General features: G+C 50.5%; 1 protein-coding gene across 1 annotated transcript in view; it reads right to left on the bottom strand.

The window, feature by feature from the left end:
• The window catches only part of Otog (otogelin), a 72293-nt gene that overhangs the window by 30207 nt on the left and 15750 nt on the right, over window positions 1–26336 (bottom strand). Inside the window, exons 16-31 of the mRNA XM_021205247.1 lie at window positions 22951–23083; window positions 22219–22396; window positions 20208–20332; window positions 19194–19406; window positions 17817–18009; window positions 16293–16367; window positions 16056–16099; window positions 14660–14813; window positions 12690–12797; window positions 10744–10882; window positions 8332–8466; window positions 7927–8073; window positions 7532–7651; window positions 5427–5543; window positions 4658–4814; window positions 962–988 (exon numbers count right to left, since the gene is read on the bottom strand). Of these exons, the coding sequence (XP_021060906.1) occupies window positions 962–988; window positions 4658–4814; window positions 5427–5543; window positions 7532–7651; window positions 7927–8073; window positions 8332–8466; window positions 10744–10882; window positions 12690–12797; window positions 14660–14813; window positions 16056–16099; window positions 16293–16367; window positions 17817–18009; window positions 19194–19406; window positions 20208–20332; window positions 22219–22396; window positions 22951–23083 (2065 nt within the window). The remainder of the gene's footprint in view (window positions 1–961; window positions 989–4657; window positions 4815–5426; window positions 5544–7531; window positions 7652–7926; window positions 8074–8331; window positions 8467–10743; window positions 10883–12689; window positions 12798–14659; window positions 14814–16055; window positions 16100–16292; window positions 16368–17816; window positions 18010–19193; window positions 19407–20207; window positions 20333–22218; window positions 22397–22950; window positions 23084–26336) is intronic.

The following is a 26336-nucleotide window of genomic DNA, read 5'->3' as shown; positions in this document are numbered from 1 at the left end:
TCTTTTGGCCTCTGCTTCCTGACCTCTTGGCTCCCCTTCCCTATTCTTCTTGCATGGCCTGGCTCAGGGTCAGGTTCGCTTTGGAATCTGATATTTCCTGTCTACAATAAACTTTCTCTTCCACAATACCTAGCAGCAATCATGTTCTTCTTATTCCTTTTTCTTCCCCCCCCCCTTCAATAGTCTTGCCTGGAAAGATGTTTCTTAAACCCAAATGTGCACCAACATGTGCATGAAGCCTGGGCCACATGGTCACAGGCCAGCTCCTGCAGGCTGTTGCTGGAAGGAAACCTAGGGGCTTGGAAGGGCTAAGGGCCCTGAATGCCTCCAGGACACCACCTTGACCCAAGTGGACAAAGCTTGATGCTAAGAAATCCTGGCAGCCATCTTGTCACGGTCCATTCAACCTCTGATCGAATGGATTAAGTGGCTCTAATACTGGACACTGATCTCCCTTGGCCCCTAGCAATGACTTGTATTTATATATTCATTATTAATCTAGATATTAGTGTATACATATTCCTGAACCCTTGGGCACTTGAAGCCCCGTCTAGGTTTTCAGCAACCGTCCATAGAGAAAGCAGTTTACAGCTGCTTTTGACAACTCGGGTCTTCGGAGAACTCTGGGTAAATTCCGTGAGCTTGTCGGGGGAGGGGGGAAATTAGAAAGGCTGTGGGCCGAGCCCACTGATACTGATGGGTGTCTGCTGCCTGGCGGATCTGCCCGAATGAGGGAACCCCTGAAAAGGTTCCTGCCCTGGACCACACAGGGACGCTAGAGCATCTGTGGATACAGTCCTGGACACCTCTGAGCACTGCACCATCAAGACTTTACACCACGCACCCCCTTCCATTGACAAATCACTGCTTCTCCAGGGCCAGGAGCACCATGGGGAGGTCGGCACTGATGTGGCCCAAGGGCAGAGCCCCCGAGGCTCTACCTGGGAGGAAACTGGCTTACCTTTGTTGAAGAAGTCACAGTCATATGCTAAAGAAGAAAGAGAGATTTCCCATGAGTAGGGCACTCACACCCAGCTTCCGCCCTTCATCAAGACCAGGATCTGGCCTATTTCCAAAACTCTAAGATTGAGGGTTGGACTTGGAAACTTGTGTCTCCTTTGTTTCAGGGGAGGGGTTGATTTTTGTTTTGTTTTGAGACAGGGCTTTTTGTGTAGCCCTGGCTGTCCTGGAACTCACTCTGCAGACTAGGCTGGNCTGGAACTCAGAAATTTGCCTGCCTCTGCCTCCGGAGTGCTGGGATTAAAGGTGTGCGCCACCACCGCCCAGAGATCCATATGCCTTAAGGGGAGGAAAAACAGCAGTCTCTCCCTATACTCCAGTTCAAGGCTCAAAGGCTGGCTTGGAGTAGCAGTTACCAGTGTGATGACTGACTGACTGACTGACTGACTGACTGAATGAATGAATGAATGAATGAATGAATGAATGAATGTTGGACAAAGGAGTGTATTCTGTGTGGCCATAAATGTCAAGATTAGAATGAAGGGGTATGAGTAAGGAGTAGCCCTCACTCATAGAACAGATAGGTGGAGTGTGTGCCTAGCTTATACAAGGTGCTGGGCTCAGTCTCCTGTATTGCGTTTTATGGTGTGGTGGTGCACATCTCTAATCCCAGTACTTCAGAGGTGGAGGCAGAAATATCAAGTTCAAGGTCATCCTTGGCTATATAGGGAGTTTGAGGTAAGCCTGGACTAGAGATCCTGTCTCATAGACAATAATAGGACTCAAGTGTAGCTCTGGTCGAATATGTTGCAGAAAAGCCACCAAAGAATCAATGCAAACATGAAACCTATGTTGCTCAGCCTTGGATGGAGGGGACAAAGGGCCTCCAGGACCCCAGGCAGCTCCAAAACCCTCAAAGATCTCTTAGGAGGTAAAGCATGGACCCATTGCGCCCTCTAGTGGACAGTCTGCATCTATTCTGTAGCTTCTCTTACTGATTCTTCAGTCCACAATGGGGGAGCTGTGCTGACCTTGTCAGAATAGGCCAACCAAGAACAAGTTACAAGGAACCAGATGGGTAAAGACTGAGGACAGATTAGCCTCACACACAGGGGTGTGGTGTGAAGGGAGTCACCAACTCCTCTTCATACCCTAAACTAAAATCAACACATCTGTCTGTGCCCCCTTTCCTTCTTGCAAGGTCATTAAGGATCGGGAGATAAGGCCAGGCATAGTAGGCATGCTTTTAATCCCAGCACTTGGGAAGCAGAGACAGGAGGATCCCTGTGGGTTGGGGGCCATCCTGGTCTCTGTAATAAGCTCCAGGACATTCAGGGCTAAAAAGAGAGACCCTGTCTCAAAAAGCAAAAACAAAAAGAGTGAGGCTTTCATGAGGCTGCGGGCAAACACGTTTGTCCTCCGTGTAGACCCTGAGTGTTGAACCATAAGACTCTAAGATAGGTCTGGGGATATGACTCACACGAGGAGTGAGTTCAAGCCAGTGTTGGAGACGCAGAAGCAAATGGATCTCTGGGGCCAACCAGCCTAATGGCTACACACCAATGCAAAAATCACTTCTGCAAAGACATCTGCCCCCTATCTGTCCAACCTTAAACTCCAACTTCTTGCTCTTGATCCGAAAACCACTTATTTTACTGTGCCAGCAAAGGACTTTTCCTACTCGTTTACTGTGTGTGTGGCAGAGGGATACCCGTGCCATGGCCTGCATGTGGCTGTGGAGGTCAGAGAATAGCTCCTTCCATCATGTGGGTCCTGGGACAAACTTCGGTTGTCAGTGTTGGCAACAAGAGCCTTTACCTGCTGAGCCATCCCACAGGCCCAGGAGTATTGATCTTAAGGTATCTTGTGTCATATTTCTCACTTTCCCCCTCCTTGCCTCAACTTCTCATAAGCTCATAGCCCAGTATGGGACATGTATCCCCATTATGATATTTTAATATTCACTAAAATATTTATTAATCTTTGGAGAAATTGTTTCTGTTTTGTTTAGACCAATATTTAATTCCGCTTTAATGGGACATTCTAAACACAGCAAAATGAACACAAAAGGTTCATAATAAACACATATCAAAACATTAAAATCATCAGTAACGGGATTCCCAGTGAGCTGTCATGGAGCGTAGACACAGGGGAAACTGATAATATAGGCCTTTTGTTTTGTTTTTCTCTGTGTAGCCCTGGCTGTCCTGCAACTCACTCAACTGTACACCAGACTGGCCTAGAACTCACAGAGATCCTCCTGCGCCTGCCTCCGGAGTGCTGGGAGCATCTTTGATCTTTCACTAGCACTGTTTTTGCGGCAGTTTTTAATTTTTTTGTTTGTTTGTTTGTTTTTTGAGACAGGGTTTCTCAGTGTAGCCCTGGCTGTCCTGGAAACTCTGTAGACCAGACTGGCCTCGAACTCAGAAATCTGCCTGCCTCTGCCTCCCAAGTGCTGGGATTAAAGGCGTGTGCCACCACCGCCTGGCAGTTTTTAACTTTTAAGGATGCTGCATTAAAATGCGATTGAGTTGGATCCCTGGGTTTTCTGGCATCCCTGTAAGTGCACAGCCCTGGCAAGCGCTTCAGCCTCATCCCGATTATTACAAGACAGCACGCGTATCACATCTCACGGTAGATCCTCCAGAAACGTGTGTATCCCTCTCCATCCTGGAGGATGGTTATCCCGCCGGGATCCAGCATCTATGCTGAAGGGTCTCAGGGGGAGCAGGCAGAAGAAAGGAGGCCAAGGAAGGATATTCCCCCACCTTCTCCGTGAGCTCCCTTTGCCTGGAGCCAACACCCTTGTGTCTACTAACACTGTGGCACAGCACCAAGCCCGAACTGTGAGCTTTGCTTCGCTGAATGTTCTCAGCATCTGTGAGATGGGGACTTAGCTTTCCTCCTGTGCGATGCAGAAGGGAATAAACCCAGGCCCCAGACTGGCAGAACTGGCATCTGGACCAGATCGTCTTCTCATTTTGAACTTGGGCCCTTGCCACTGACTCCAAAGTGAGATCAGGAAATCCCTCTACGGGATACTGGAATCTAAGGGAAATGACCAATTAATTTAACCTTCTTCACACTTTATTTCCCCCTTATTCTGTATGTTTTATGATATACCTATACTCCCTATAGTATATGCTCATATTTGTGTATGTGTGTGTACATGTAAATATGTGTATGAGCATGTGTGTACATATTTTCATCTCACGGAGGCATCCACAGACCCCTGTTTTGAGTAAGCAGGACCTCTCTCCACAGCTCAGCTGATGGAGAACTTCTTTGTTCCTTTATCCTGTTTGAGCTTGCAGTGAGTCGGTAAGGACCTGTGGATTCCCAGTTTTCAGAGGATAAAAACTGAGCCTCAGAGAAGTCAGGCAGCTTGTTTGAGGTCACACAATGTGCAAAGGCGGTTTGGAGTCCAGGGTTTCTCACTGACTCTCCTAGCAATGAGCTTAAGGACACAGGCCTGCACCAGCCTCTTCAGAAATGAGCTCCAGCAACCCCTACTATGCTGAGTGACCTTGGGTATGGTGTGCACCTCTCTCTCTCTCTCTCTCTCTCTCTCTCTCTCTCTCTCTCTCTCTCTCTCTCTCTCTTTCTCTTGCTCGCTCACCAATTGCAGCATAGGAATATACACCATAGGGATTGTGTACATCCTACTGGGTCCCCTGGGACCGTCTGGAATACTCACGGCAGATGCGGGGTGTCCGCCAGTCAATGACCACCCCGTGCTGGCAGCACTGATGGGCATAGGCAGCTACACTGGCACAGAAGCACTCACAGTCGCCACCCCGGCTGCAGCCACATGTGTCCGTCAGGCAGTTTGAGTAAAACCAAGTGACATCAACCTAGGAAGTTCAGAGGATTCTGAATGTCAAGCCTGTATCTTGTGACAGCACAACATAAAGATGCTCGCCGGTAGGATGAGCTGTCCACATGGGATGAGGGATATGGGAAGAGGCAGCCAGCTTGGAAAGCACTGGCAGATACCCACTTCATGAAACTCATCCTGAGCCCAGGACATTGGACCCAGGGAAGTAGGGAACCACTAAAGAAGAGACAGAGGGTGGGGCCTGCCCACCCAGGCTGGAGACAACAAAGGCTAGTCTGCAATGGTCTTTGGAGCCCTGGAGGAGCCATGTGGAGCTGAGCCCCAGCTCCCATCTCTATGGAGGACATGGAAAAGGCAGAGGTGTAGCAAGGAGTCTGTGCCCATTCTGCAGCAGAACTCCCTCACAAGCAGGGAGAGCCGGGCAGAGAGCCCAGAGGCGTGGCTTGTTGTCCCTGGGTATCAGGGACTCAGGGAAGGCTCATCTGAGCAGAGCTGAGGCAGGAGGATGTCAGAGAAGAGATGCGTCTCCCCTCTTTTAAGGGGGTCTTTGAGCAGAAAGGGTCCTAGGAAGGTTAGATGGACTTAGGAGGAGCCAAGATGGGTCCACTCACCACAGGGAGGCACTCACCACTGGGTGGCAGGTCTCAAAAACCTCGCTGAGCAGAATACCACACTCCTTCCTGGCAAATGGTTCTCGGAGAGGATTCAGGACACAAGTGTCCCTGGGATCAGGGGTGTCTGGGCACTGAGGGATAAAGGAAGGGCTGTGCCTATGGCACTGAGCACAGAGGCTCTCCCCATCCCTCAAGTGCCTGTGTCTAGTCCCACAGGGGCCCTGAAACTGCCTACTTGATACCCAGGTCCTTGGTTAATCCCCTCCCCTGGAGGGAGGGAGGAGCCTCCAACTTGCTTCCAACCAAGAGAACACACCAAAGGATTTGGGGACACACCGAGTTACTAGTTACAAGTCTGTGGTCTATGATTGTGTCAGATGTGATTTCAGAGCCCTCTCTAGAGCCTCTCCCTTACTGCCTGTGTGTGAGGAAGAGGGGAGCCATGTTGGGAACTGTTGCAGGATATTTGATCACACTGTGAACCCCGAGATTGTGTTACTTACTGGAAAAAAATAAAAATAAAAACTGTTTCTAGCTGTGGTGTGGCTCGGCCCTAGCACACACCTTTCATCCACGAGCTTTCTGCTCATTGTAAGCTGGGTTAAGTCAAGTCAACCACGGGTCAAGAGACAGAGCAAGCCAGCGGTTGACAGGGAGTGAACATAGAGGGGAAACAGAGTGTGAGGGAGTCGGGAGGACGAACAGAGAGGTGCACAGGAAGGAGAAGGGAGGGACACTGAGTTAGAAGGGTGTTTGAGAAGGGATGGAGGGGAACGTTCCTTTGGGGACGTTGGCTGAGGGGGAAAGTCAGCTGGGTGCTTTCTCTGTCTCCGGAGCTAGCATCTGGCTCCTGAGTCTTTTCTGGTAAAAATCTAATGCTTGAGATTTTGTTAAAAAAAAAAAAAAAAGTTAGGGAACGCCTCGTGACAGGAGATATGGGTGGCTTCTAAGAGCTGAGGGTGGTCTCTGGTTGACTGCTATTGAGAGCCAAAGCTTTCAGGGCCTACAGGTCCAGGAGTGGAAACTACCCACAGCTACCCACGTCTGGATGCTCTGAGTGAGATTCCAGTCCTGGTTGTCCACTTTGTCTGCAGCCTATGGGGCAGAGTAGAGACCCCAGCCTCATGGTCTGATTCCTAACCAACAGGACCTGAGGTGAGACCCCTGTTGCTTAGTGCTGTCACACTGAACAGCGAAGGATGCTTAACTCTAACTTCCCCAGAGATAGTCCTCCTTCTCCAGGCACATTTTTATGCACTGACTACCCCGCATCCCTGAAGTTACCAGCAATGAAGAATATGGATCAGTGTTGGGAATATCACAAATACAAGATCAGGTATCCACTCAGCTTTTCTAAAATGAGAGCAGATGCCACGCCCAGTTACTATGCCTCACCCTGTCTCCATCTATGTTCCCATAAAAAAAAAAAATTTAAGTGCAGACAAGCCATATATGAAAAAGTCTTATTGTCATTCCCCATTGCTGCACCCAAAGCAGACATAACTAATCAATCACACCTTGCAGGCAGCCTCTTGGGACTGGTGAGGGTTTTCTCCTGGCACAGCCCCCTTACTTCAACAGAAGACTAAGGTCACCCAGAAAACCCAAGGATACGTCAAGAATCTTCTACTCTCAGTTCAGAGCTGTTTCCGTAACAACTCACAGTTTGGTAGTACCGGGCATCTCCCAACCCTCATGGATACCCCTGTGTTTCTGCTTGTCTTCTCCATCTCCGAGGCCTTGACTTTGATAGTCACCTGTCTAAAATGCCCGATTTGCTAAATCTCATCTTCTCCAGGAAGTGGTGATGGTGGGGAGGGCGGCTAACCCTGGTACACGTCAACAAGTCCCGCCTTCCAAACGAGGTGGCCTTCTGGCCTATGCTAGGAACTCTTATCTCTTTCCAAATATGTTACTAGTTCCCTGAGTTTGGCCAAGGGCAGGGTGGGCTGCTTGCCTTGTGGGTCAGGGATAGAATCTTAGGCTGAGGATACCAGGCAGAGGCAGAGGGCGTTCCCAGGAAGAGCCTAGCATGAATGTGCTTCTCCCTGGCTTGGGTCCAGGATTCGTATGGCCCATCGAAGAGAGTGAGAGTCCCAGCCACTCTGGAAGGCCTTACCTCCACCGCAGCCCAACTGCTGCCAAACTCCTGGGGGTTTGTCAACTCCAGGTTCTCTGGGGTCCGCATCTCATTGATGGTTTTCAGGTCAAAGTTCCCACAGAGGCCCACCAACTGACCCTGAGAGGAGAGAGAGAGCTGCCATGTTAGCTGATAGTTTAGTAGAGCTGAACTGCAGCACCAAGACTATCGATCCTGAAGCTACTGCAGGGAGCATGTTAAAGAGGAATAGGGTAGGGCCAGAGAACTGTGCCAGAACAGAGCGGAAAGCAGTAGACAGGACGGGGTGTGCCCCTCCCGGCCCCTCAGAGAGGGGCAGCTCAGCCAAGCACAGCAGCAGCTTGTCTCAGCCCAGGGTAATGGTAGAGACAGTGGCGCTCAGGTCTCATGACTACCTGCCACTGAGGGCCCGCCTGGACGTGCACAGTGGTTCTCTGGTCCCACAGGAGGGTGATGTATTCCCGAGGGAAGTGCACCAGCGTGAAGAAGCCCGCTCTCCAGATGTGGACAGCCTGCTTCTCGTCCAGGAAGCTCTCGGGACTCTAGAGAGATAGAATTAGTCAGTCCCGAGACTCAAGTGTCTCTCAGCACCAAGTCCGTCAGAAGTGGCCATGAATCGCTGCCCCACCCAAGGGCCTTGCCAACATCTCTCCCTTCCTCCACCCTGAGGTTGACCTCTGCTCCCACCCTTTATAAAGGACCCAGTCAGAGCTTCTGCCTCAGTGGAACTCCTGATCCCAACCCTCCCCCACCCCATCACCACCCATCTGTGCACAACCCTTCCCAGGGCAGGCCCTTACGGGATCCCCTGAGTCGTCATCAAAGATGACGAGAGAGCTGCCGACATTGATGGAGATGGACTTCCTGCAGACGACGCCGGAACCGTAGCAGTTCACATCCTCCACCATGACAGAGACGCTGAGCTCGGATGTACTCTGAGAAGAGAAGAAGCCAGTACAGCCAGGGAGAGGAGACGTCCCATGAAAAGCACAGAAGAGAAGGGATGTGGGCTCTGAGGGCATATTTCACCCATTTATTCTTTGGTGAGTGTTGGTGTGTGTGTGTGTGTGTGTGTGTGTGTGTGTGTGTGTGTGTGTGTGTAACATGTGCAGCTGTGCACAGATATGTATGCACATGCAGTGTGGAAACCAGGGAGTAAGCTTGGATGTCATTGCTGGATTCTATCCACCTTGACAGTGAAGCACTAGAACTCACCAAGCTGGCCTGGTCGGTCCAGGGAGCCCCAGGGATTTGCTTGTCTCTGCCTCCACAGCACTGGGCATACAACAAGTTCAGCCCACCTTTTATGTGACTTCTGGTAATGATCTCAGGGCCCCTTGTTGCAAAGCAATAGCTATATTGTCCCAGCAACCTCCCCGGCCCTGAACATAGTCTTCATCAACTGCGTGACTTTGGGCAGCTTTCTTCAGTTCTCCATGCTTAATGTCATTTTCTGGCTGCCTAGTGTAGTGTTTAGCAGGCTGTGACTCTCCCCAAAGGGTCTGAGGGATGAATGAGAGAGTGAATTGGTGTAACAGGGATGGAGAGAAGACACATGGTCTTGCATACTGTATAAGATGTCTTACATACTGTATATGCTGCCTTACATATAAGTGGTCTATGCTGGAAGCTTGCCTGTATCAAGTAACATATTAAATAGATACCATTTTTCTTCAGTAATTCCACTCCTAAGAACTAAGAGATGTAGCCACACACATCTTTGTTGCAGCACTGAAGTACTGCCACCGAGCTAAAACCCATGCATCCCTATGTGGTATAGTACCCTCTGTGTAGAACATTCCAACCAGCATTAAAAATAACATAGCACAGTTGAGGTGGTGGTGCACACCTTTAATCCAGCTCTTGGGAGGCAGAGAAAGGTGGAACTCTGTGAGTCCGAGGTCAACCTGATCTACAGAGCAAATTCCAGGATAGCCAGGGCTACACAGAGAAACTCTGTCACAAAACAAAACAAAACAAAACAAAACAAAACACAAACACAAACAAATAAAAACCAGAACATGTACTGACAGTGGGTAAATATACCCAAGGCACACTATAAAATGGGAAAAGAAAACTGTGGCGTCTTATTCATATAACCTAAACAGTGTGTGTGTGTGTGTGTGTGNGAGAGAGAGAGAGAGAGAGAGAGAGAGAGAGAGAGAGAGAGAGAGAGATGGACGGACAGACAGACAAAGACAGGGATAGACAGACAGAGAGAGACAGAAAGACAGAGAGACAGAGACTCTGTTTCAGAACTAATTACAGTTCTTTTTTTTATCAATATGGGCACCATGGTTCATGTCTGTCCCCCTCTGCTCAGGAGGCTGTGACAGAGCTCACTCAAACCTAAGAATCTGGATTCATTTTGGGCAACATGGCAAGACCTTCATCTCAAAATACATAGACACGTAACACATAACAAAACTAAAGCCGAATGGCACAAGTTCAGTGGTACATGACTCGTGGAGTTATTGAAATTATGTGAAAGACTCCAGCACAACGTTCGTCCATAGGCAAGACCTCGTGAGAGGTCCCGTTTTGCCAGCATGTGCAAACTCTGACCACAAAAGTCAAAAATAATAACTGCATGTTCGGCTCTGTCATCACAATGACTGCAGGCACTCACAGGACGAGACAGATTCGTGTAAGGAAGTCAACGTCTCCAGGAATCTCTGGTCCTGCCCCCACCCTACTGGCCCTACTCTCCTTCTCACATTCACTGGGCTGCCCAGGTCCTCTTCCTGTATGTGAACTAAGACTCTCAGTGCACCCCCCCTCCGAGTCCTCCTGCTTTCCTACTCCTGTTTCCTGGTTCTGCGGCTGCCTAACTGTGTCACCTCAAGCACATACCCTAACTTCCCCAGGCCAGTGGTGACACATCTCTCACTTGGGGACAACCATCCCAACCTGTCCACCGCTGTGGAAATTAAGTGGGAGAATCCACAAAGATGATCAGTAGACCAAAGCTGAAAACAGAAAAGGATATCAGGGCAGGTGGGGCAAGGCTGTGATGGAGTACACAGGAAATACGGTTTCCTTCACCCTGACCCCACTCCTCTGGAAGCTAGCACTTCAGGGCTTAGACCTCTCCACACACACAACTATGCATCAGCTCGGGGTCCAGATCACCCACACATCTGACAGGTCCTGGTCCCCAGTTACTCTGGGTGCCCATGGAACCTACCGTGTCAACACACCCTGTAACTCACCTTGACCAAGTGCACTTTGCACGCCCCTACAAAGTCATACGGAAGCCCATCAAATGTGCGGTAGTGTCGGTCCCCGTAGGCGGTACAGGTGGAGGCGCAGGGGTACAGGGTGCACTGGAATGAGCCCCGCTGGCACACACTGGAACATATGCACACAGAGACAGCTCACAGAACACACTTTACACCACACTGGGACGCTCTTGATGAAGCCATTGCCTGCTGAACGCACCAAAGCAGGGCATCAGCGAGCATCGCAGCCGCCATCGGAAGCCAGGGAGGCAGACTGGTTGCACATTTTAATACTCATTCATTTCTTCATGTTTTCATTCATTCAACAGACCATTGGTGGTGAACACATCTCAGGCATTCGTCCAAGAATTTGAGAAATAACAGGTAACAAAACAGAAGATAAGCCCTTTAGTTTAGTGGAGCTTGTCTCCCAGGGAAGAAAGTATCCTGGCTGTCTTAGCAGGCGGGCCGTGCTGGGGCAGGGTTGGGGGATGGAGGGAAATGGGTTGTGTTTCGGAATGTGCCCAGAGATTTAAACTGGGTCACCAGAGACACGGGAACAAAGACTTCAAGGATCTGAGAAAATTAGGGATATGGACATTTGGAAGAAGGGCATTGTGGGAAGAGGGTACCGTCTACAGTGACCCTGAGGAATACTCAGGTGATAACAGCCGAGATGGACAGCCCAAGGCTAAGAAGGCAGAGAGGTTTGGAGAGCTGTGTGGTATAAGTCCAAGAGGGCACATGAGGGTGTGACTTCTTCCTAGGAATGTAAGAGGAAGACTCTGGAGGCCGGAGGGAGAGAAAGGCCACTTGGGAGGTGACTGCAGTGAATTAGAGACAAGAGGACAGGGACTCAGGGAGGACTCACAGCAGTTGAAAGATGAAGGCATAATCACATTAGAAGTATATTTTAAAGGCAGAACCAAAAGGTTGAAGACTTCATTCTGACAGGTTCAAACCAACTAGACCCAGTAACTTAACCGACCCATCACCTCGGGCCACCAGCCTTGAGACCCTGCACTGGGGCACACCCTCACGGGGCTGAGTTCTCACATCCCACCCTGGGACTTCCTAGGTCAGACAGCCAGGGCTCTGAGGGTACACACACCCTGGTGTGTACAAAAACGTTTGTGCTTTTGGCCTTGACTGTGACCATAGTATTGTCATGGGAAGACAGCCTGTGGGCTGAAAAAATGGAGCATTTTCCACTCTATGTAAGACAGGAACTGGGGGCCAGCTGTCACTGGTTGGATGGCTCTCTGAGAGTCTCTGCTAGGCTCCTGGGACCCAGTCTGTCACCATTGAAACCAGTCTGGGTTCTAATCTGGATGCACACTTCTGTATATATGTGCTGATATTACTGAATGAACAATGTGGAAATACACCTACATATATACTCATTTTTGAATATGAACATTTCTGTATTCATAGGCAAAACACAAATCACAGTCACACATCTTCATTCAAGTGAATACAAGCATACATATGTTTAATACATAATCACTTGCTTTGCACATATATGTACTAAATAGATGCATATGTACATAAATATATATAAACACACCATTATATATATGTAAATCCTTACCAATATATTACTGAATTAATTACCTGCCTTTTTATGTTTGTTCATGTATGTTCATTCACATGCATATATATAAATATATACATACATATATATATACCATATGTATGTTCAATCACACACACACACACACACACACACACATATATATATATATATATATATATATATATATATATATATAAAATGTTCATCTAAATATACAAACACATTATCATGGTTACAAATATCAAGTGTGTATGTTCATAGACATGTCTGACCACTCATGTAAATAATAACAAATATTCTAAGTATTATTTCATATATATATATATATGAAACAAAAAATGAAGCCAGCTCAGGGACTTACCAGGTGTGGCAGGAAGAGACTACCTGGTCCCCAGGGAAATATTCCTTCCCCTTCCAGGTACATGGACACTCCTCTGGTGGGAAGCATGCATCCCCATGTCTGAGCAGGCTGGAGGGACACAGCAAGCCAGTGGTCAAAAGAGCACTCCTTCTAGATTTGTCACTATGTAGGAAGGCCCAGTCCACCACGGGTGGCACCATCCCTAGGCAGGTAGGCCTGGGCTATATAAGAACACTAGCTCTCCATGAGCTAGAGAGAAATCCAGTTAGCAGCCTTCCTCCATGACTCTGCTGCAGCGACCACTTGAGTTCCTGTCCTGACTTCCCTCAGTGATAGACTCTGACCTGGAAGTACAGTCTAGATAAACCCCTTCCTCTCTCGAGTTGCTTTTGGTCGGGGTGATTTATCACAGCAACTGAAGCAAACTAGAATAGCTACTGCCGTCCTTATAACAGCCCCAGGGTCCTTCAGAGCAATGATCAGCACTGTGATTCTTAGATAAACTTAGAGACATGGTGACCGGGGTGCAGAAGTAGCTAACTGTGGGCTCAGCGGGCCCTGGAGAGGAGTTGTTGATGGTATTGGAGCATCTTTGGGAGCCTTTTCCCATCGAGAGGACTTTTCAGGATGGTAGAACTGCCTCCCTGGCGCAGTCCCCCTTTCATGAGCCCCCTGGGAGTACAGGTGGATTCCCCAAGGGGTGTTCTATATACACCCTCCAAGCATCCTGAACAGACCCAAACCTAGACCAAGGAGCCAGGCCAGGCCAGAATCTCTGTATGGTCACAATCTGAACAGTGAAAGGCCCTGGCTCCTGACTGCGGATACCTCAGGCCGAGAGGCAGGCTTGTGCAAACAGGACAGTATTTTGAGAGACCTTCAGTGACACACTCCAAGGTCTGAGGGCTAGGTGGCTGTAAGTAAAGCAAGGATCCTACGCAGGTAAGTGCCCTGGCTGGGGAAGGAGCAAGCGCATACTCCACACTGTGTTCCCTGCCGCTCTGGGCAAGGAGCAGAGCTTGCAATAAAGGAGACTTGGTCTGAGCCAGGTTCCTTTAGCAGACTATTCCCCTCCCTCTGGCCCTGGTCTGTTTTGTCTTCTGTGAAATGAGTAAGCTCCTCCCCACTTTGAGACTGCCAGAGGTAACATCAGGCGTCTTAATATTGTAAAGCTCCAGCAGGCTGTGTCCTGCCCCACCCACCGCAGAAGCTCTGACCCTCATTTCATTCCCTTTGGTTGCCAGACCCGAGCCAGGGTTCCCAAATGACCACTAATCTCAGCACAGACTGAAGGGCACAACCCTGTGCTGCCAAGTCATGAGGTGGAGGTGGCTCCAGGGGCCTCCTTTGGCCCAGGCCTGGGAATGTCACTGGCAGAGCTGAGCACTGGCCTCTGTGTGCAGAGCACAGCCACAAGCCCGGCTCCTGTAGCTCTCTGCAGCCTGCAGCCTCCGTGCAGCATCTGGACACCCAGGAGGGAGGCTGCTCTTGTGGGTGTGGCTTCCCTTTTGGATTATTCCAGGGGCGCCACCCTCCATAGAGGGCTGTGATCAGGGAAGGAGGCTGAGAGCTACCATGAATCTTATGGTGTCTGTTCTTTGATCATGGGGTCCCTTGGGCATTTGGGGCACATCAGACACCTGTCTCCAAGCTTCCACTTTGAAGCTTTGTTTAATCCACCTGTTGTGGTGATAAGCGTTAGGTGCTCATTTTACAGCTGAAACACCGAGTATCAGAGGGACAGGTGGCTTCCTCATCTGAGGTCCCATGGCTCGCAGGAAGCAGAACCTGACAGGCTCCATTCCAGCCTGAGCTCTCAAGCTCCTGTTCCTTCCCGGGCTCCCTACAGACATCACAGCCACACTGTCTCCTCCATCCTCGGCTGTGTGAGGACATCCTCATCCCCAACCTGACGTGTCCGGATCTGCTACCATTTAGGCAGGTGGGTTTCTAGTCGTGTAGATACATACCCCTGGGGACAGGCACAGCCCGACAGGCAGGGGCCACGTGCTGGCACGCTCAGGTTCAGCAGCTGCTGTTCACACGTCCTCTCCCTACTGAGCTCAGGGTCTGGGTGCAGCTCACTGCAGTTCACGAACACCTGGCCTGCTGGACAGGCAGCCGCTGGAAGAAAGGGGGTTACATGGCGCAGGCCCTGGGCTGGGCTGCATCTGGGCTGGCGGTGGTGCTGTGTGGGCAGCTGGAAGGGATGGGCAGCTTCTGGGCGTGATGTGGGTTCCCGCATCACAGGGGAAAAGTAGATAGGTCTTCTCACACTACAGGACAGCCTCTGTCAGCAGCACCCAGCGTAAAGAGGGCCTCTGTACTGCCGGCAGCACCATAAGCGCCCCACACACTTCTCTTACTTTTATTGCAAGTACCCTGTATCTCCCCTCTCACACGATAGAATGGAGGACCGTCCTGCCGTCTAAAGGCAGCGGGAACTGAATGGAAGGGTCCTAGAACGACCAGGAGAGGGACCCAAAGATGGACCACTGGGCAGCCAGAGGACTTTGAGTCAGTTCCCTGCTGCGTCTGTTTCTCTGACATAACCCTCCCCGTCTTCAGCAAAGTCTGCCATGCACAGTCACGCTTGTGTGAGTGATTATTTTAGGGAACCCAATAAAAGGCAGTTAAGTTCCACAGCCAGGAGAGAATAGAACAGAAAGAAAAGAGCCAGATCCAAAAGATGTAGAAATCCAAGCCAGGAGAAATCAAAGCGAAGATGCTCTGGAGACAGGAAATGAGGGTACGAAGGAGGATTCAGGGTTATCTATGACGGTTCAGAGGGATGAGGCGTGTCACCTGGCGCTACAGTTACCTAGTGGACCCAGCCTCCAGGCCTCCTCTTAACCATCAGGCATGTGCTTACTGCCATCCTCTGTGCCAATCTCTGCCCCGTTCTCCATGGGCTCTCTGAGGATGCTCCAACCCTCATGCTCTGCCGCTTCCAGGCACCCCACGAGTTGTTCATTACTGCCTCACCCCCCGACCTATGTGCTATGGCGAAACTCAAAAGTCCAAACTGCTGTTCCATCTCTAGGACCTCATGTCCACTCCTGGGTTGAACAGAACCCTTCTCAGAAGATATTCGGCAGCTCAGAGGGGGGAAAAATATCTAGGCGTGATAAGCACCTTCTCGGATCCCCAAGTGCTCTCCAGCAGGTTGGAGCGGGGATGGAGTACCACTCCATAAGCTGGGGCCTCCGCCAAAAGTTCAGGAACACCAGCGCCCACGTCAGGGCAAGCTAGAGTCGGTCCACCTCATCCTCACCAGCACCCCAGTTCTTCACTCTCTTCTCCACAGCCACTTCCCACCAACCAGAGTCCCTGTCACCCCAAAGCCCCCCTTTCAGCCCTGCTTACCTGGGGCTCGGCTGTCACAGCTCATGACCCCATCTTTGCAGTGGCTGCAGAGAGTCAGGGGGGTTATCAGCCCAGCCGGTCATTAGGGACCCACTCAGCACATGCTTTTGCCCTTGGGCCCCTATGGGCTTCAGACACATCCCTACTTATTATCACTGCTCCCCACCACCATCCCTCACACAGAGTAAGAACATGGGTGCTACTTCTCATGTAGCAGCGGATACCCGGGAAGCTCACCAGTGGCCCAGGGAAGGGATGTCACTGTCCCCAGGTGGGTAGTCCACTCCTTGGAAATGGCAAGAGCATTGGTTCCTATGGAAACAGAAGGATTAGAGCAGACTCGGGAGTGGAAATGAAGACACCCAGAGCCCACTTTCAGACAAGGGGTGTCAAGAGAGGTGACAGCAATCCCTGGGATATGACATGCCTTCAGAGAGCCAGAAAGCCAGACATGGGACTCAGTGCCAGGTTGGGGACCATGGTTTCTGAAAGGTCTTCAGCCTCCCTGACCCCACCCCCCATCCATCACCCCCACCAAAAGCAATCCAACTCAGAGGACAGAGCACAGAGGGACCCGCTCAGAGCTCCACCTCCCGGCCCCAGTCCATGTGAGAATGGATACTGTTCTGGGGTGGCATCAGAGCCATTCAGGCCCAGCATCTGCCCTGACAGGTCACTGTTGACACTTGGCTGGAGACTCAGGATAGGCCCTCCCAGGTACTGTCTCCTGGATTCTTCTCTGGGACCCTGGGATATAAGGGTGTCGCTCCGTCTTTTATCCTTATCTGCACTCACTGGCTATATGTCTATATCACATAGCTCTCATGGCTGATTCCAAAATGCTGGTCTTAGGGCAGAACAGGCCAGGTCTCGGAGACCCAAGGGAGGGACCCTGGAATCATCTTTCCTAGAACTCTCCAGCCAATTCCTTGTCTTTCCTGTATAGCTCACTGAGGCTTTTATTCAGGGCACTGGTGGGTACATGACTGAAATCTACTAGAGAGCCCCGCGGCGTGATAAGCTTCTGAGTCTCATTTGCCACCTAAAAGGTAGTGACTCCTTTTCTTCATTACTGGTATACCTCCAAGCAATTAATAGGCCATTTCACAGACAGAGAAACTGAGGCTGAAACCCCAGGAGCCTTGCCAGTCATCCTAAGCTCATGTGGGTCACTCTTCCCAGTCCACCTCCAGCCACAGCTTCCTCCAGCCGGGCTACAGAGCAGTTCTCACCTCAGGCTCCATCCTGCCTTCCCTCACCTCAGGACCACTCAGAAGCCACTTCTGCTAAGGGCCCCCCCCCTACCTCTGCTTCAGGTGTGCCACAGCCCAGGACCTCTAGCCTCACACTCTGTGTGGCTCTGCAGCTCTCCTGACCTCCCCAGTCCCCTAAAGGCCTGTTTTGGGTGGGTCCATCTTTGGGTGGAAACCTTTGATTGTGGACTTGGGAAACTACACTCTACTCTGCTCTCTGTTGGATTGTCAGGGCCTAGAAATGTCCTGGGCAGGCTGAGGCCTACACAGATGTTCATGGAGGAAGAGAGTTGAGGAGAGAGAGGTGTCATGGCTCTGGTGCAATCTGTTTTACAGGAAGGAGAGAGAGGCCCGAGAAACAGTTTCAGCCGAGGGAGCTACTTGCCTCTCCCAACAAGGCCTGCATGCTGGTGAAAGGAAGCAGGGGTTAGGAGAGGCTCAGCCCAGCTGCCCAGAGCAGACCCTAGCCTCCCTCCCACCCCTCCCAGATTCCAGACTGCCCACTCACCTGGGGACACAGAGGTCAGCCTGTGTGTCCAGAAATGTGTCCGGTGGGCAGGTGCAACCCTCTACACACTCCTCCCTGCTGAAGTTGCCACCACCGTTAGCCCCACAGACGTCAGGGCTGGCCAGATCCTGGCAGGTTGGTGTGCACAGGGTCACACAAGGGCTGTACTCCTTAGTGGCCTCACAGGACAGAGCTGTAGGGAGAAAGGAGACCGAACTTGGTCTCTCTTCTTCCCACAACTGTGTGGGGGTGGGTTTAGCATCCTGACAAGAAAAAAAACTCAGAGAGCGTAAGACATTTGCCCTGTCCTTGGTCACAGAGCAGCCCAGGGTCAAAGAAGTGTGTCACTGTATTGATCTGTCAAGACAGCAGCCATTAGAATCAGCCTGGAAAAGCAGGCTCTGTTCTTAGATAAGGGTCCTGAGGAAGAGTAGAGGTCAAGACCCCAGTGGCTCAGTGCCCAGCCTGTTATGCACACACAAACACATGGCCCTCACAGGTGTGTGAACACGAAGAGGTATGTGTCCCTCACTGGGAAGATCACAGACTCTCTCTCTCTAGCATTTTTGTCCTAGGGTTCAGGCCTGTCATGTCCTCATTGGGCCACCATCCCATCCCCAGGAACCTCACACAGCACCGAGGCCACAAATCCACCAAAACTGCCTGAATCAGCTATTCTCCATTCCAGGCTTCTCATCAAAAGCCAGCTCACATGAGCTTATAAACAGTGCAGATGTTGGGAACCCACAATTAGAAGTGATGTTTTCATGGATACAGGATGTGGATAAGGGATGATGGAGCATTTTTATTTTTAAGTTACTTGGTTACTTGAGTGTGTATAGCCAGAGTTGGGAATGACAGATTCTATCCAAACACCTCTAGAGACACTAGTTCAGACACCGACAGAACTTTGTGCAGTATCACACAGCATGTCACCTGCCTGGCTGGACGAGAACTCAGAGCCCCTGGCTCCCAGCACAATTCTTTTTTGCTCAGGGAATTAGGGCAGTAAGGACTAAGACCCAGGGGGCATCGGAGGGGCACATATGTTAAAGCGCCTGTGACCTGAAACTGGCCTCAGAGCCAGTGCTCTTCAGTGTGCCCATCTTCTGCAGTGCCAAAGTGGCTCTGCCCTTGGAGATGGCAGAAGGGGAGTTGAGCAGGGGGCTAAGTTGAGCTTGGCCAAGCTGACAGGACGAGGAGCAATTATGTCCCAAGTGTTAATTAAGCCTACAGACCACACTGGCAGGGAGAGAAGCAGCTTCGAGTGGCAGTCAGGCTGGAGGACCCAGGACTCTGTATTAGAGCATCCAGGGCTCAGGGGCACCTGTGTCTGGAGCCTAGGCTCTCATGGATGTACAGGGGTGGGGCACTTACCACAGGCTGGTAGATGGGCACGGAAGTCAACCGGGAGTCCATGGCGCCGGCATAGTCGTGCATAGTGGGCCAGCGTGGCACACAGGCAGGGCTGCCCACAGCGGCAGGCATCCCTGCGGCATTGCTCGAAGTAGGGTATTGGGCTCAGATACGCAGAGCAGGGTGCAAAGAGCTCCCCCGTGAGCACACTGCAGGACTGCAATGCATAGGAGGCTGGAATGTGAAGATATGGTCAGTGAGCAGGGGTCTGGCTCCCTGCTGCCCCAAGACTCAGCTGTGTGTGTGTGTGTGTGTGTGCACGAGCACGTGCATATGTTCATTCATTTGTGTGCACACGTGTGTACTTCTATGACTAGCACATGTATGTTCATGAGCATGTGCATGCACACAGCAGGAATATGAGTAGATACTTCATGTAATGATTCTACCTCACTCCAGGTAGGGATCTGTCTGTTAAGGGAGACACAGAAATGAACATTGCTGACCAGATTCCAGACCCTCACGTAGCCAAACTGGTTAGAAGAGACAATCAGTAGACAATTCTGCTAGTCAGATAGAAAAACCATGAACGTGGGGCACAGAGAAACCGAGGGAAAGGCTAGGCAGCCTGAGGAGGGGCGGGCTAGGCCACTGCTATTTTAATTCAAGTAGCCAGAATCAGGTAAGAGCATGGCTGGGGAGGGGGGACACATGTGTGCAGAGCTTGGCAGACCTGCGTGTCAGAACAGCATGGACGCTTTCATGGTTGGAGCAGAGTTCAGGGCAGCGGGCATGGAGGGACACTTGTGAGGATCTGGGATGGGTATCCAGTACTGAGGTGAGTATCAGTGACAGGGGTGTAACAGGAAGCTTCCCACCTGCCTGGCTTTGTCCCCTCCTGTCCCCTTACTGTGGCTTCTCCTTCTGTCACCAGCACCCTCACTTCGGGTTGCCATCTCGCCTCTCCCAAAACAGTTCACCTCCACTCCACTCCCCAGACCTCCCCAGGACCCCCCCCAGGACCCCAGTCCTCACCAGCTTGCAGATGCACATCGCAGGGGTCCAACAAGGAGCCAGGGACCAGAGGGACGCAGGCAGACAGGGTTTTCCACGAATTGCCGAACAGCTGTGGGGTGCTCTCAGGGACACCCACTGGAGACCTGTGGCCATGGCAAAGCGACAGTCGCACACTTGTTCATGCAGACATGGAGATACACAGAACATCTACCCATATAAGCAGCCATTGGTTTACATCTAAACTCATGGTCACAGGCTAGGCATGAGGATATACTCTGAGCCACTTCCAGGTGAGCGCGCACAGTCCTGGATAGACTGCACACAACAACAGTCAGAAATATGCATGAACATGTACGCACACACTGCACAATCGCATGCCAGACACACCAGTTGTCAAGGTGTTCTGTATAGCCACGTTGAACACACACACAATTAAAGACGTGCTCATACACAATCATATGTAATAAGACCCAAAGGGATCACATTGGGTGTAGGATTGTATGCGTTCAGCCACTAACCCCAGCTCTAACTCTTAGAAGGAATTCCAGACCCTAGTGACCTATGACCTTCTCCATCTCCCATCCTGGGATGTAGGTAGGAAATGGATCATGCATGGGGAAAAGGGGAGAGAAAGCTGAGACAAGCATGCATCCACAACACAGCCAGTGTTGACAATCACCAAAACCCAGGGTGAGTGCTACAGAAAAAGAGCCAGTATTCTGTGCTGGTAAGGTGCTGCCTGACACCCACCATGACGCCCACCATGACACCCACCATGACGCCCACCATGACACCCACCATGACACCCACCATGACGCCCATCATGACGCCCACCATGACACCCACCATGATGCCCACCATGATGCTCCCCATGACACCTACCATGCCTGCATTACTGCTCTGAGTTGTCAGCATTCTAACTAAACAAGGCAGGACTCACACATGCATGGAGAGTGGTGAGCAGCCCACACACTAAGCCAGGGTCTGCCTCCACCATTCTGGCCAGCTGCCCAAACACCAGCCCTATTTGGCAAGACAGGAGGAAGCTTCACTTATCCGTATGCACACCTTGCAAAGCTTAAGGCTTCTTGTTCTTCGTAGCAAAGCTGAACCCCTCATTCTGACTCTGGGATGCCTTCCGTATTTCTCTATCTTGAAGAACTGGCCGAGACTCTCCAGCCTCAAGATCATTCTCACCCTTCTCCTTTCTGAACAGCAAACTACTGTCCCCTCCCAAATTCTTAAACTGTGCCCATGCCCAGAGAATGCGTTTTCTCGACCTTCAGCTCATGGGAAATAGCCTCCCTCTGTATCCTGAGAGGCACGCACTGTACAAACTCAAAAGCATCCAAGCACCCTGTAGGGAGTGGTCATGGTGGCCTGCTGGGACAGACAGCGGGAACGCTTGTGTCTCTGGCTTGGGGGGGGGGGCTTATCTTCACCTAAAGGTGCTCACAGTTGTTAAAACAAGTAAACGTTTAAGATTAATCAAACCCAGAAATTTCTCACGGCCCAGCCTATCTACCTTGGGATTATGGGAGTACTTATGGGAAATGAGGTTTATATGGGATTCTTAAGAGTAGGACCCAGGGCCAGGTGGTGGTGGTGCAGGCCTTTAATCCCAGCACTTGGGAGGCAGAGGCAGGTGGATTTCTGAGTTCGAGGCCAGCCTGGTCTACAAAGTGAGTTCCAGGACAGCAAGGGCTATACAGAGAAGTCCTGCCCCGAAAAACCACACACACACACAAAAAAAAGAGTAGGACCCAGGAAACAGTGTTTAACCAAATCCTCTAAGTGGTCTTTCCACGTGCAGAAGATGGTGACCATCATTTTAACGAATCATACTTCAATTTAAGTGTGTAAAAGCAAACTAAGTGGGGTGTGTGTGTGTGTGTGTGTGTGTGCGTGCGTGCGTGTGTGTGTGTGTGTGTGTGTGTGTGTGTGTGTATCAGGCAGTGTCTCTAGATGCCAGACCCTAAGGGGCCCACGGGTCTCCCTCTCCTTCCTGTCACGGGGCAGGAACACTTACAGGAAGTCGTCCTGTGTGTTGCCGTTGAAGGTGCCACAGAGGCCCACAGTGTCCTCCACCCATCGCTGGTCCACTTGCAGGTAGAGCCGCAACCCTTCCCGGTCATAGAGGATCCGCACGCCCACATTGGTCCTCACCCTCAGGAACACGGAGGATAGCCTCCGGATCTCAAAAGCGTCTGGCCACAGAATGGGAAATGGGACATAAGCGATTTTGTTAGTACAGCCCAGGGTTCTACCACCAACTGTCAGGTCCACTCCCACATCTACACACAGCCCTGGCTTCATCCTGCAGAAAGCCCTGCCTCAGGATTGGCTTTCGGAACCCTGGCATAACCTACCATGCAGCCTGTGCTAAGAAATGTTACATTGTGGGTTCCAAGCAACAACCCGTCTTTTCCTGAGGGAGTGTAGTTTCTCACACTAACACAAGAAGACTTCTCTAATGACCCACTCTTGTGCAACCATACAATCACAGTGGATTAGAATCAATTATGGGGAGGAGAATGAATACTGAGCCTGGGGACAGGAAACAGTCCCATGAATGGCCTAATGTCAAAAGGAACTGTCACACTGTCATGGTGGAGTGGGGACAAAGGCACATTTTAGGAGTCCTGTTTCCCGAGTTCAGTGTCCCCTGGCCTGATCCGTGTGAGGGGTCACCCATGCCGCAGATCCCTTAGGTAGAGAGGCTGGGGAAAGGGTCTTGAACTATCACCATCCTGAGCCATACCGTCTGAGTAGGGTGGGGTGATCTTGTACTGGTCAAACAGAAGGACATCTCCTGCCTGGGTCAGGGTCACCTGTCTCCGAGGGTCCTGGTGCAGGATCACCGACACTGACTGGACACAGGCCCCATCCTGGTTCTAGAGAAAACGAAGGGCCAATGGGCAGCATTAGTCCGTGCTGTCTGTCCTGGTGGCCTAAACAGAACCCTCCATGACAGAGACCCAGCCCAACTTGAGGAGCAGGCTGCTGAGAGTGAGAAGCTGTCCAAAGGCACAGAGCAGAGGTGGCTCCCACACAGCTCAGTCTAGCCTTGGAGACCATGGCTCCGGTGGCTCCGTCACATGACTGTAACCCAGAGCTTTAATTGCCTCTGTTTTTCGGGTCTTACATAGAGTCCTGCTCATACGTTGTAGTCTGTACGTCACTGAAAGGCAAGCGGGAGGCCGACTCTGCCCAGAAAGCTACCACAGGAAGATAACTAGTTCAAGGCCTGTCAGAGAAACAGAGAGAGTCCAAGGCCAGCCTAAGTCACCTTGGTCTTTGAGGCAAGACCCTGCCTTAAAGTGGAAAATAAAATTTTTTTTAAAGGGCCAGGGCTTTGTAAAGGGTCAGCACTTGCCTAGCACATATGAGTAAGGTCATAGCTTCTGTTCAGCCACCACTGTAGGCAGGAGCGGGGGAACAGTAAATGAGCTAATAGTCCCTGGGCCTTGGGTTCTCCACTTTGAAAATGAATGGCTCTTAGCACGCCCGTTCATACCTCTCCCACAGGAAGACATCTGCATCCTATTCATTCGTAGATCTCCTGAGTATTTGCCATGTGCAGGCTGCACTACACTGGGCAAGCGCATTCTCACGCTCAAGAGTGCAAATTTATGCAGGATGGAGACATTAAATAAGTAAGTACAAAGTGGACTGGCTGACCGTAACAGGAGCAGTGGCCACTGTGAGTAGGGATAGGGCACCAGCAAAGCACACAAAAGAACAGAGAGGTTGATGCAGAGGCAGGAAAGGCTGTCCCTGTCCCAGAGAACATGATGAGACTAAAGAGTGACACTGACAGCAAAGCCTTGGTACTGCTGTGCTCTGCTCGGAACAGCGAGCTTTAGTACCAATAGCCTGGGGCTAACTCTGTCGCTCAGCCCTCACTAAGCTCAACCGCCACATCTATGCACGGCTGTAAACAGCAGAGCCATTTTGTAGATCAGGAAACTGAGGCACAAAAGGTGACATTTGGCAGGGTCATGTGGGAACTGTGACCTGTCTTAGCCGTGCTTTCCAATACGTTTCCTGTCCCATTCCTCCAAGAATACTGCTAGACTCTCCCGAGTCTCATTATTGCGCTTAGATAATGGACTTAGAAACTCACAGCAGTAGAGGTGTTAGTAGGCATTAGAGCAACATTTCTTCTTGGCTCTCTGAGTTGATTAAAAGGGAAATATATGTATAACCCTTGCATGTATCTGCATAACCAATGAACACATGCATATCTACCAGCATTTCTATATACCATATATATAGATATATAGAACTGTATCTAAAAACACAAAGTCACTATGTATTCACACCAACGTTCCAGCTCTAATCTAATCTGTTATTGACATCTAATATTAGCATGTGGCATTTATTACATGTAGCCATAAGGACGTGTGCAGATGACCCTGTATGCACACGTATGATATGAGGGCATAAAAGGGATGCAGGAGCCAAATGGGAAAACCATTGGTCAAATCTGAAACAATTGAGTCACAAAATAAAGAAACTATAGATTGTCATCTCAAATGCAAATATGCAAATGATATGCAAATGTCACCCTGAGACAAAATCATCAGCAAATCCCAAGGGAGGGAGCCTTCTCCAGAAGTTGGGGGGGGGGGGCTGGCGGGGAGCTGGCCAAAATTTCACAAGCTTTCAAGGTTATTGTAAACTAGGAAAATCGTACAGACAGCCAAGAAGAGCCCAAGACATACAACTATATCTAATGTGAGGTGCCAGACCAGAAAAAAATGGCATTGGGTAAAAACCAATGAAATTGGAGTAAACCGTGGCCTTAGCTAATGGCAAAGCATTGGTACTGTTGGCTGCTTATGAAGTACCATGCTGTGTTGCTTTGAAAGGCTCCTGTAGGCTCGTGTGTTTGGACACTTGGTCCAGGTTGGTAGTGGGTGCTTGGCGTTGCGGGGCTTTTAGGATAGGAGCCTTGAGGGATGAAGTGTGCCACGGGGGAGGAGTTGACAGTTTATAGATTCAGCCCACACTCAGTTCGTTCCTCTCCCACTGGCCCTGGTGTGTATATGTGTGTTTCCTGAGTGTGGTCGAGAAGTGATAGCTCAGCTTTTGTTCCAGTTGCCTGATGCCATGCTTTCCCCACCATTATGGATGCGCCCTCTGGAACCATAAGACCAAATCATTGTTCCATCAGCTACTATTGGCCATGGTGTTCTGTCACAGCAAAAGAAAAAAAGCAACAAGTAACAAAAATGCACTGGGTAGCATAGGATGTTAACAAGGGAAACACTATGTGGGAATAAGTCCTAGCTTTGCAAGAACTGTGTATCTCTCTGAAGACACTCTAAAATACTAAGCCGACTTTGAAACCCCTTTGGGGTGGATGTATCATGGCTCTGTGACAGCATCCGACCTTAGAGGCAGGTAAAGTTTTGAGTAGTCATGAAATTCCCCCCAAAGCCTCTAAGATAGCTCTTTAAATGTAAACAAGGAGGGTGGGAATGTCTGCCACCTTGGTGTGTACTTACATTAGCTGCTGTACAGAGTCAAAGTTCAGCCCACTGGGTATACGTGTCATCATGGGCACCACCACCACCTCCGTGACTGTGCCCAGCACACTCCATCCTGACCACTCCAGCGCCATTGTTTTCTGGCACGATCAACCCTCAGGGTGAGCTTCCTCCCTGTTTTTGTGTCTATCTTTTCAGGGACACCTTTAGGTTAAATGCCAAGTGGCTTTCCCTTCTTTTCTGCTAACGTTCAGGACTATTTCTTCTGCTACTCTACTCCCCTTTACGCCTCGAGTCATGTAGTACGTCACGCCAAGTGGCCTGCCTGTAAGCTGTGAACACCTGAAAGGGCGTTGGGTGCGACTCCTCTGTGTAGCCCTTTCTGTGCTCAGCCCTGAACTGGCAGGAGTAGGGACTCCCATACGTTCATTGTGTAAATAGAATCAAAAGCAGGGACCCTGTCTCGAGGAAGAAAAATAAGCTTGCAATCAAGAAGCACCGTCCATCAATGAGGCCAACTGGACAGACTTGGGCCGGCTGGCTTGGGCTGGCAAGCTGCCTATCTGGGGCGTGATAGAGAGATGGCTGAGCAAGGCGCCCTGGGGCCTCACAGTCCTCATGTGCTCTGGGGCTCTTGAGCCGCATGAATGGG

Source organism: Mus pahari, chromosome 1 (genome assembly GCF_900095145.1).
Source record: "Mus pahari chromosome 1, PAHARI_EIJ_v1.1, whole genome shotgun sequence".
Taxonomy (NCBI): domain Eukaryota; kingdom Metazoa; phylum Chordata; class Mammalia; order Rodentia; family Muridae; genus Mus; species Mus pahari.
The sequence above is the reverse complement of the archived record's forward strand: the minus strand, read 5'-3'. Positions and strand labels throughout refer to the sequence as shown.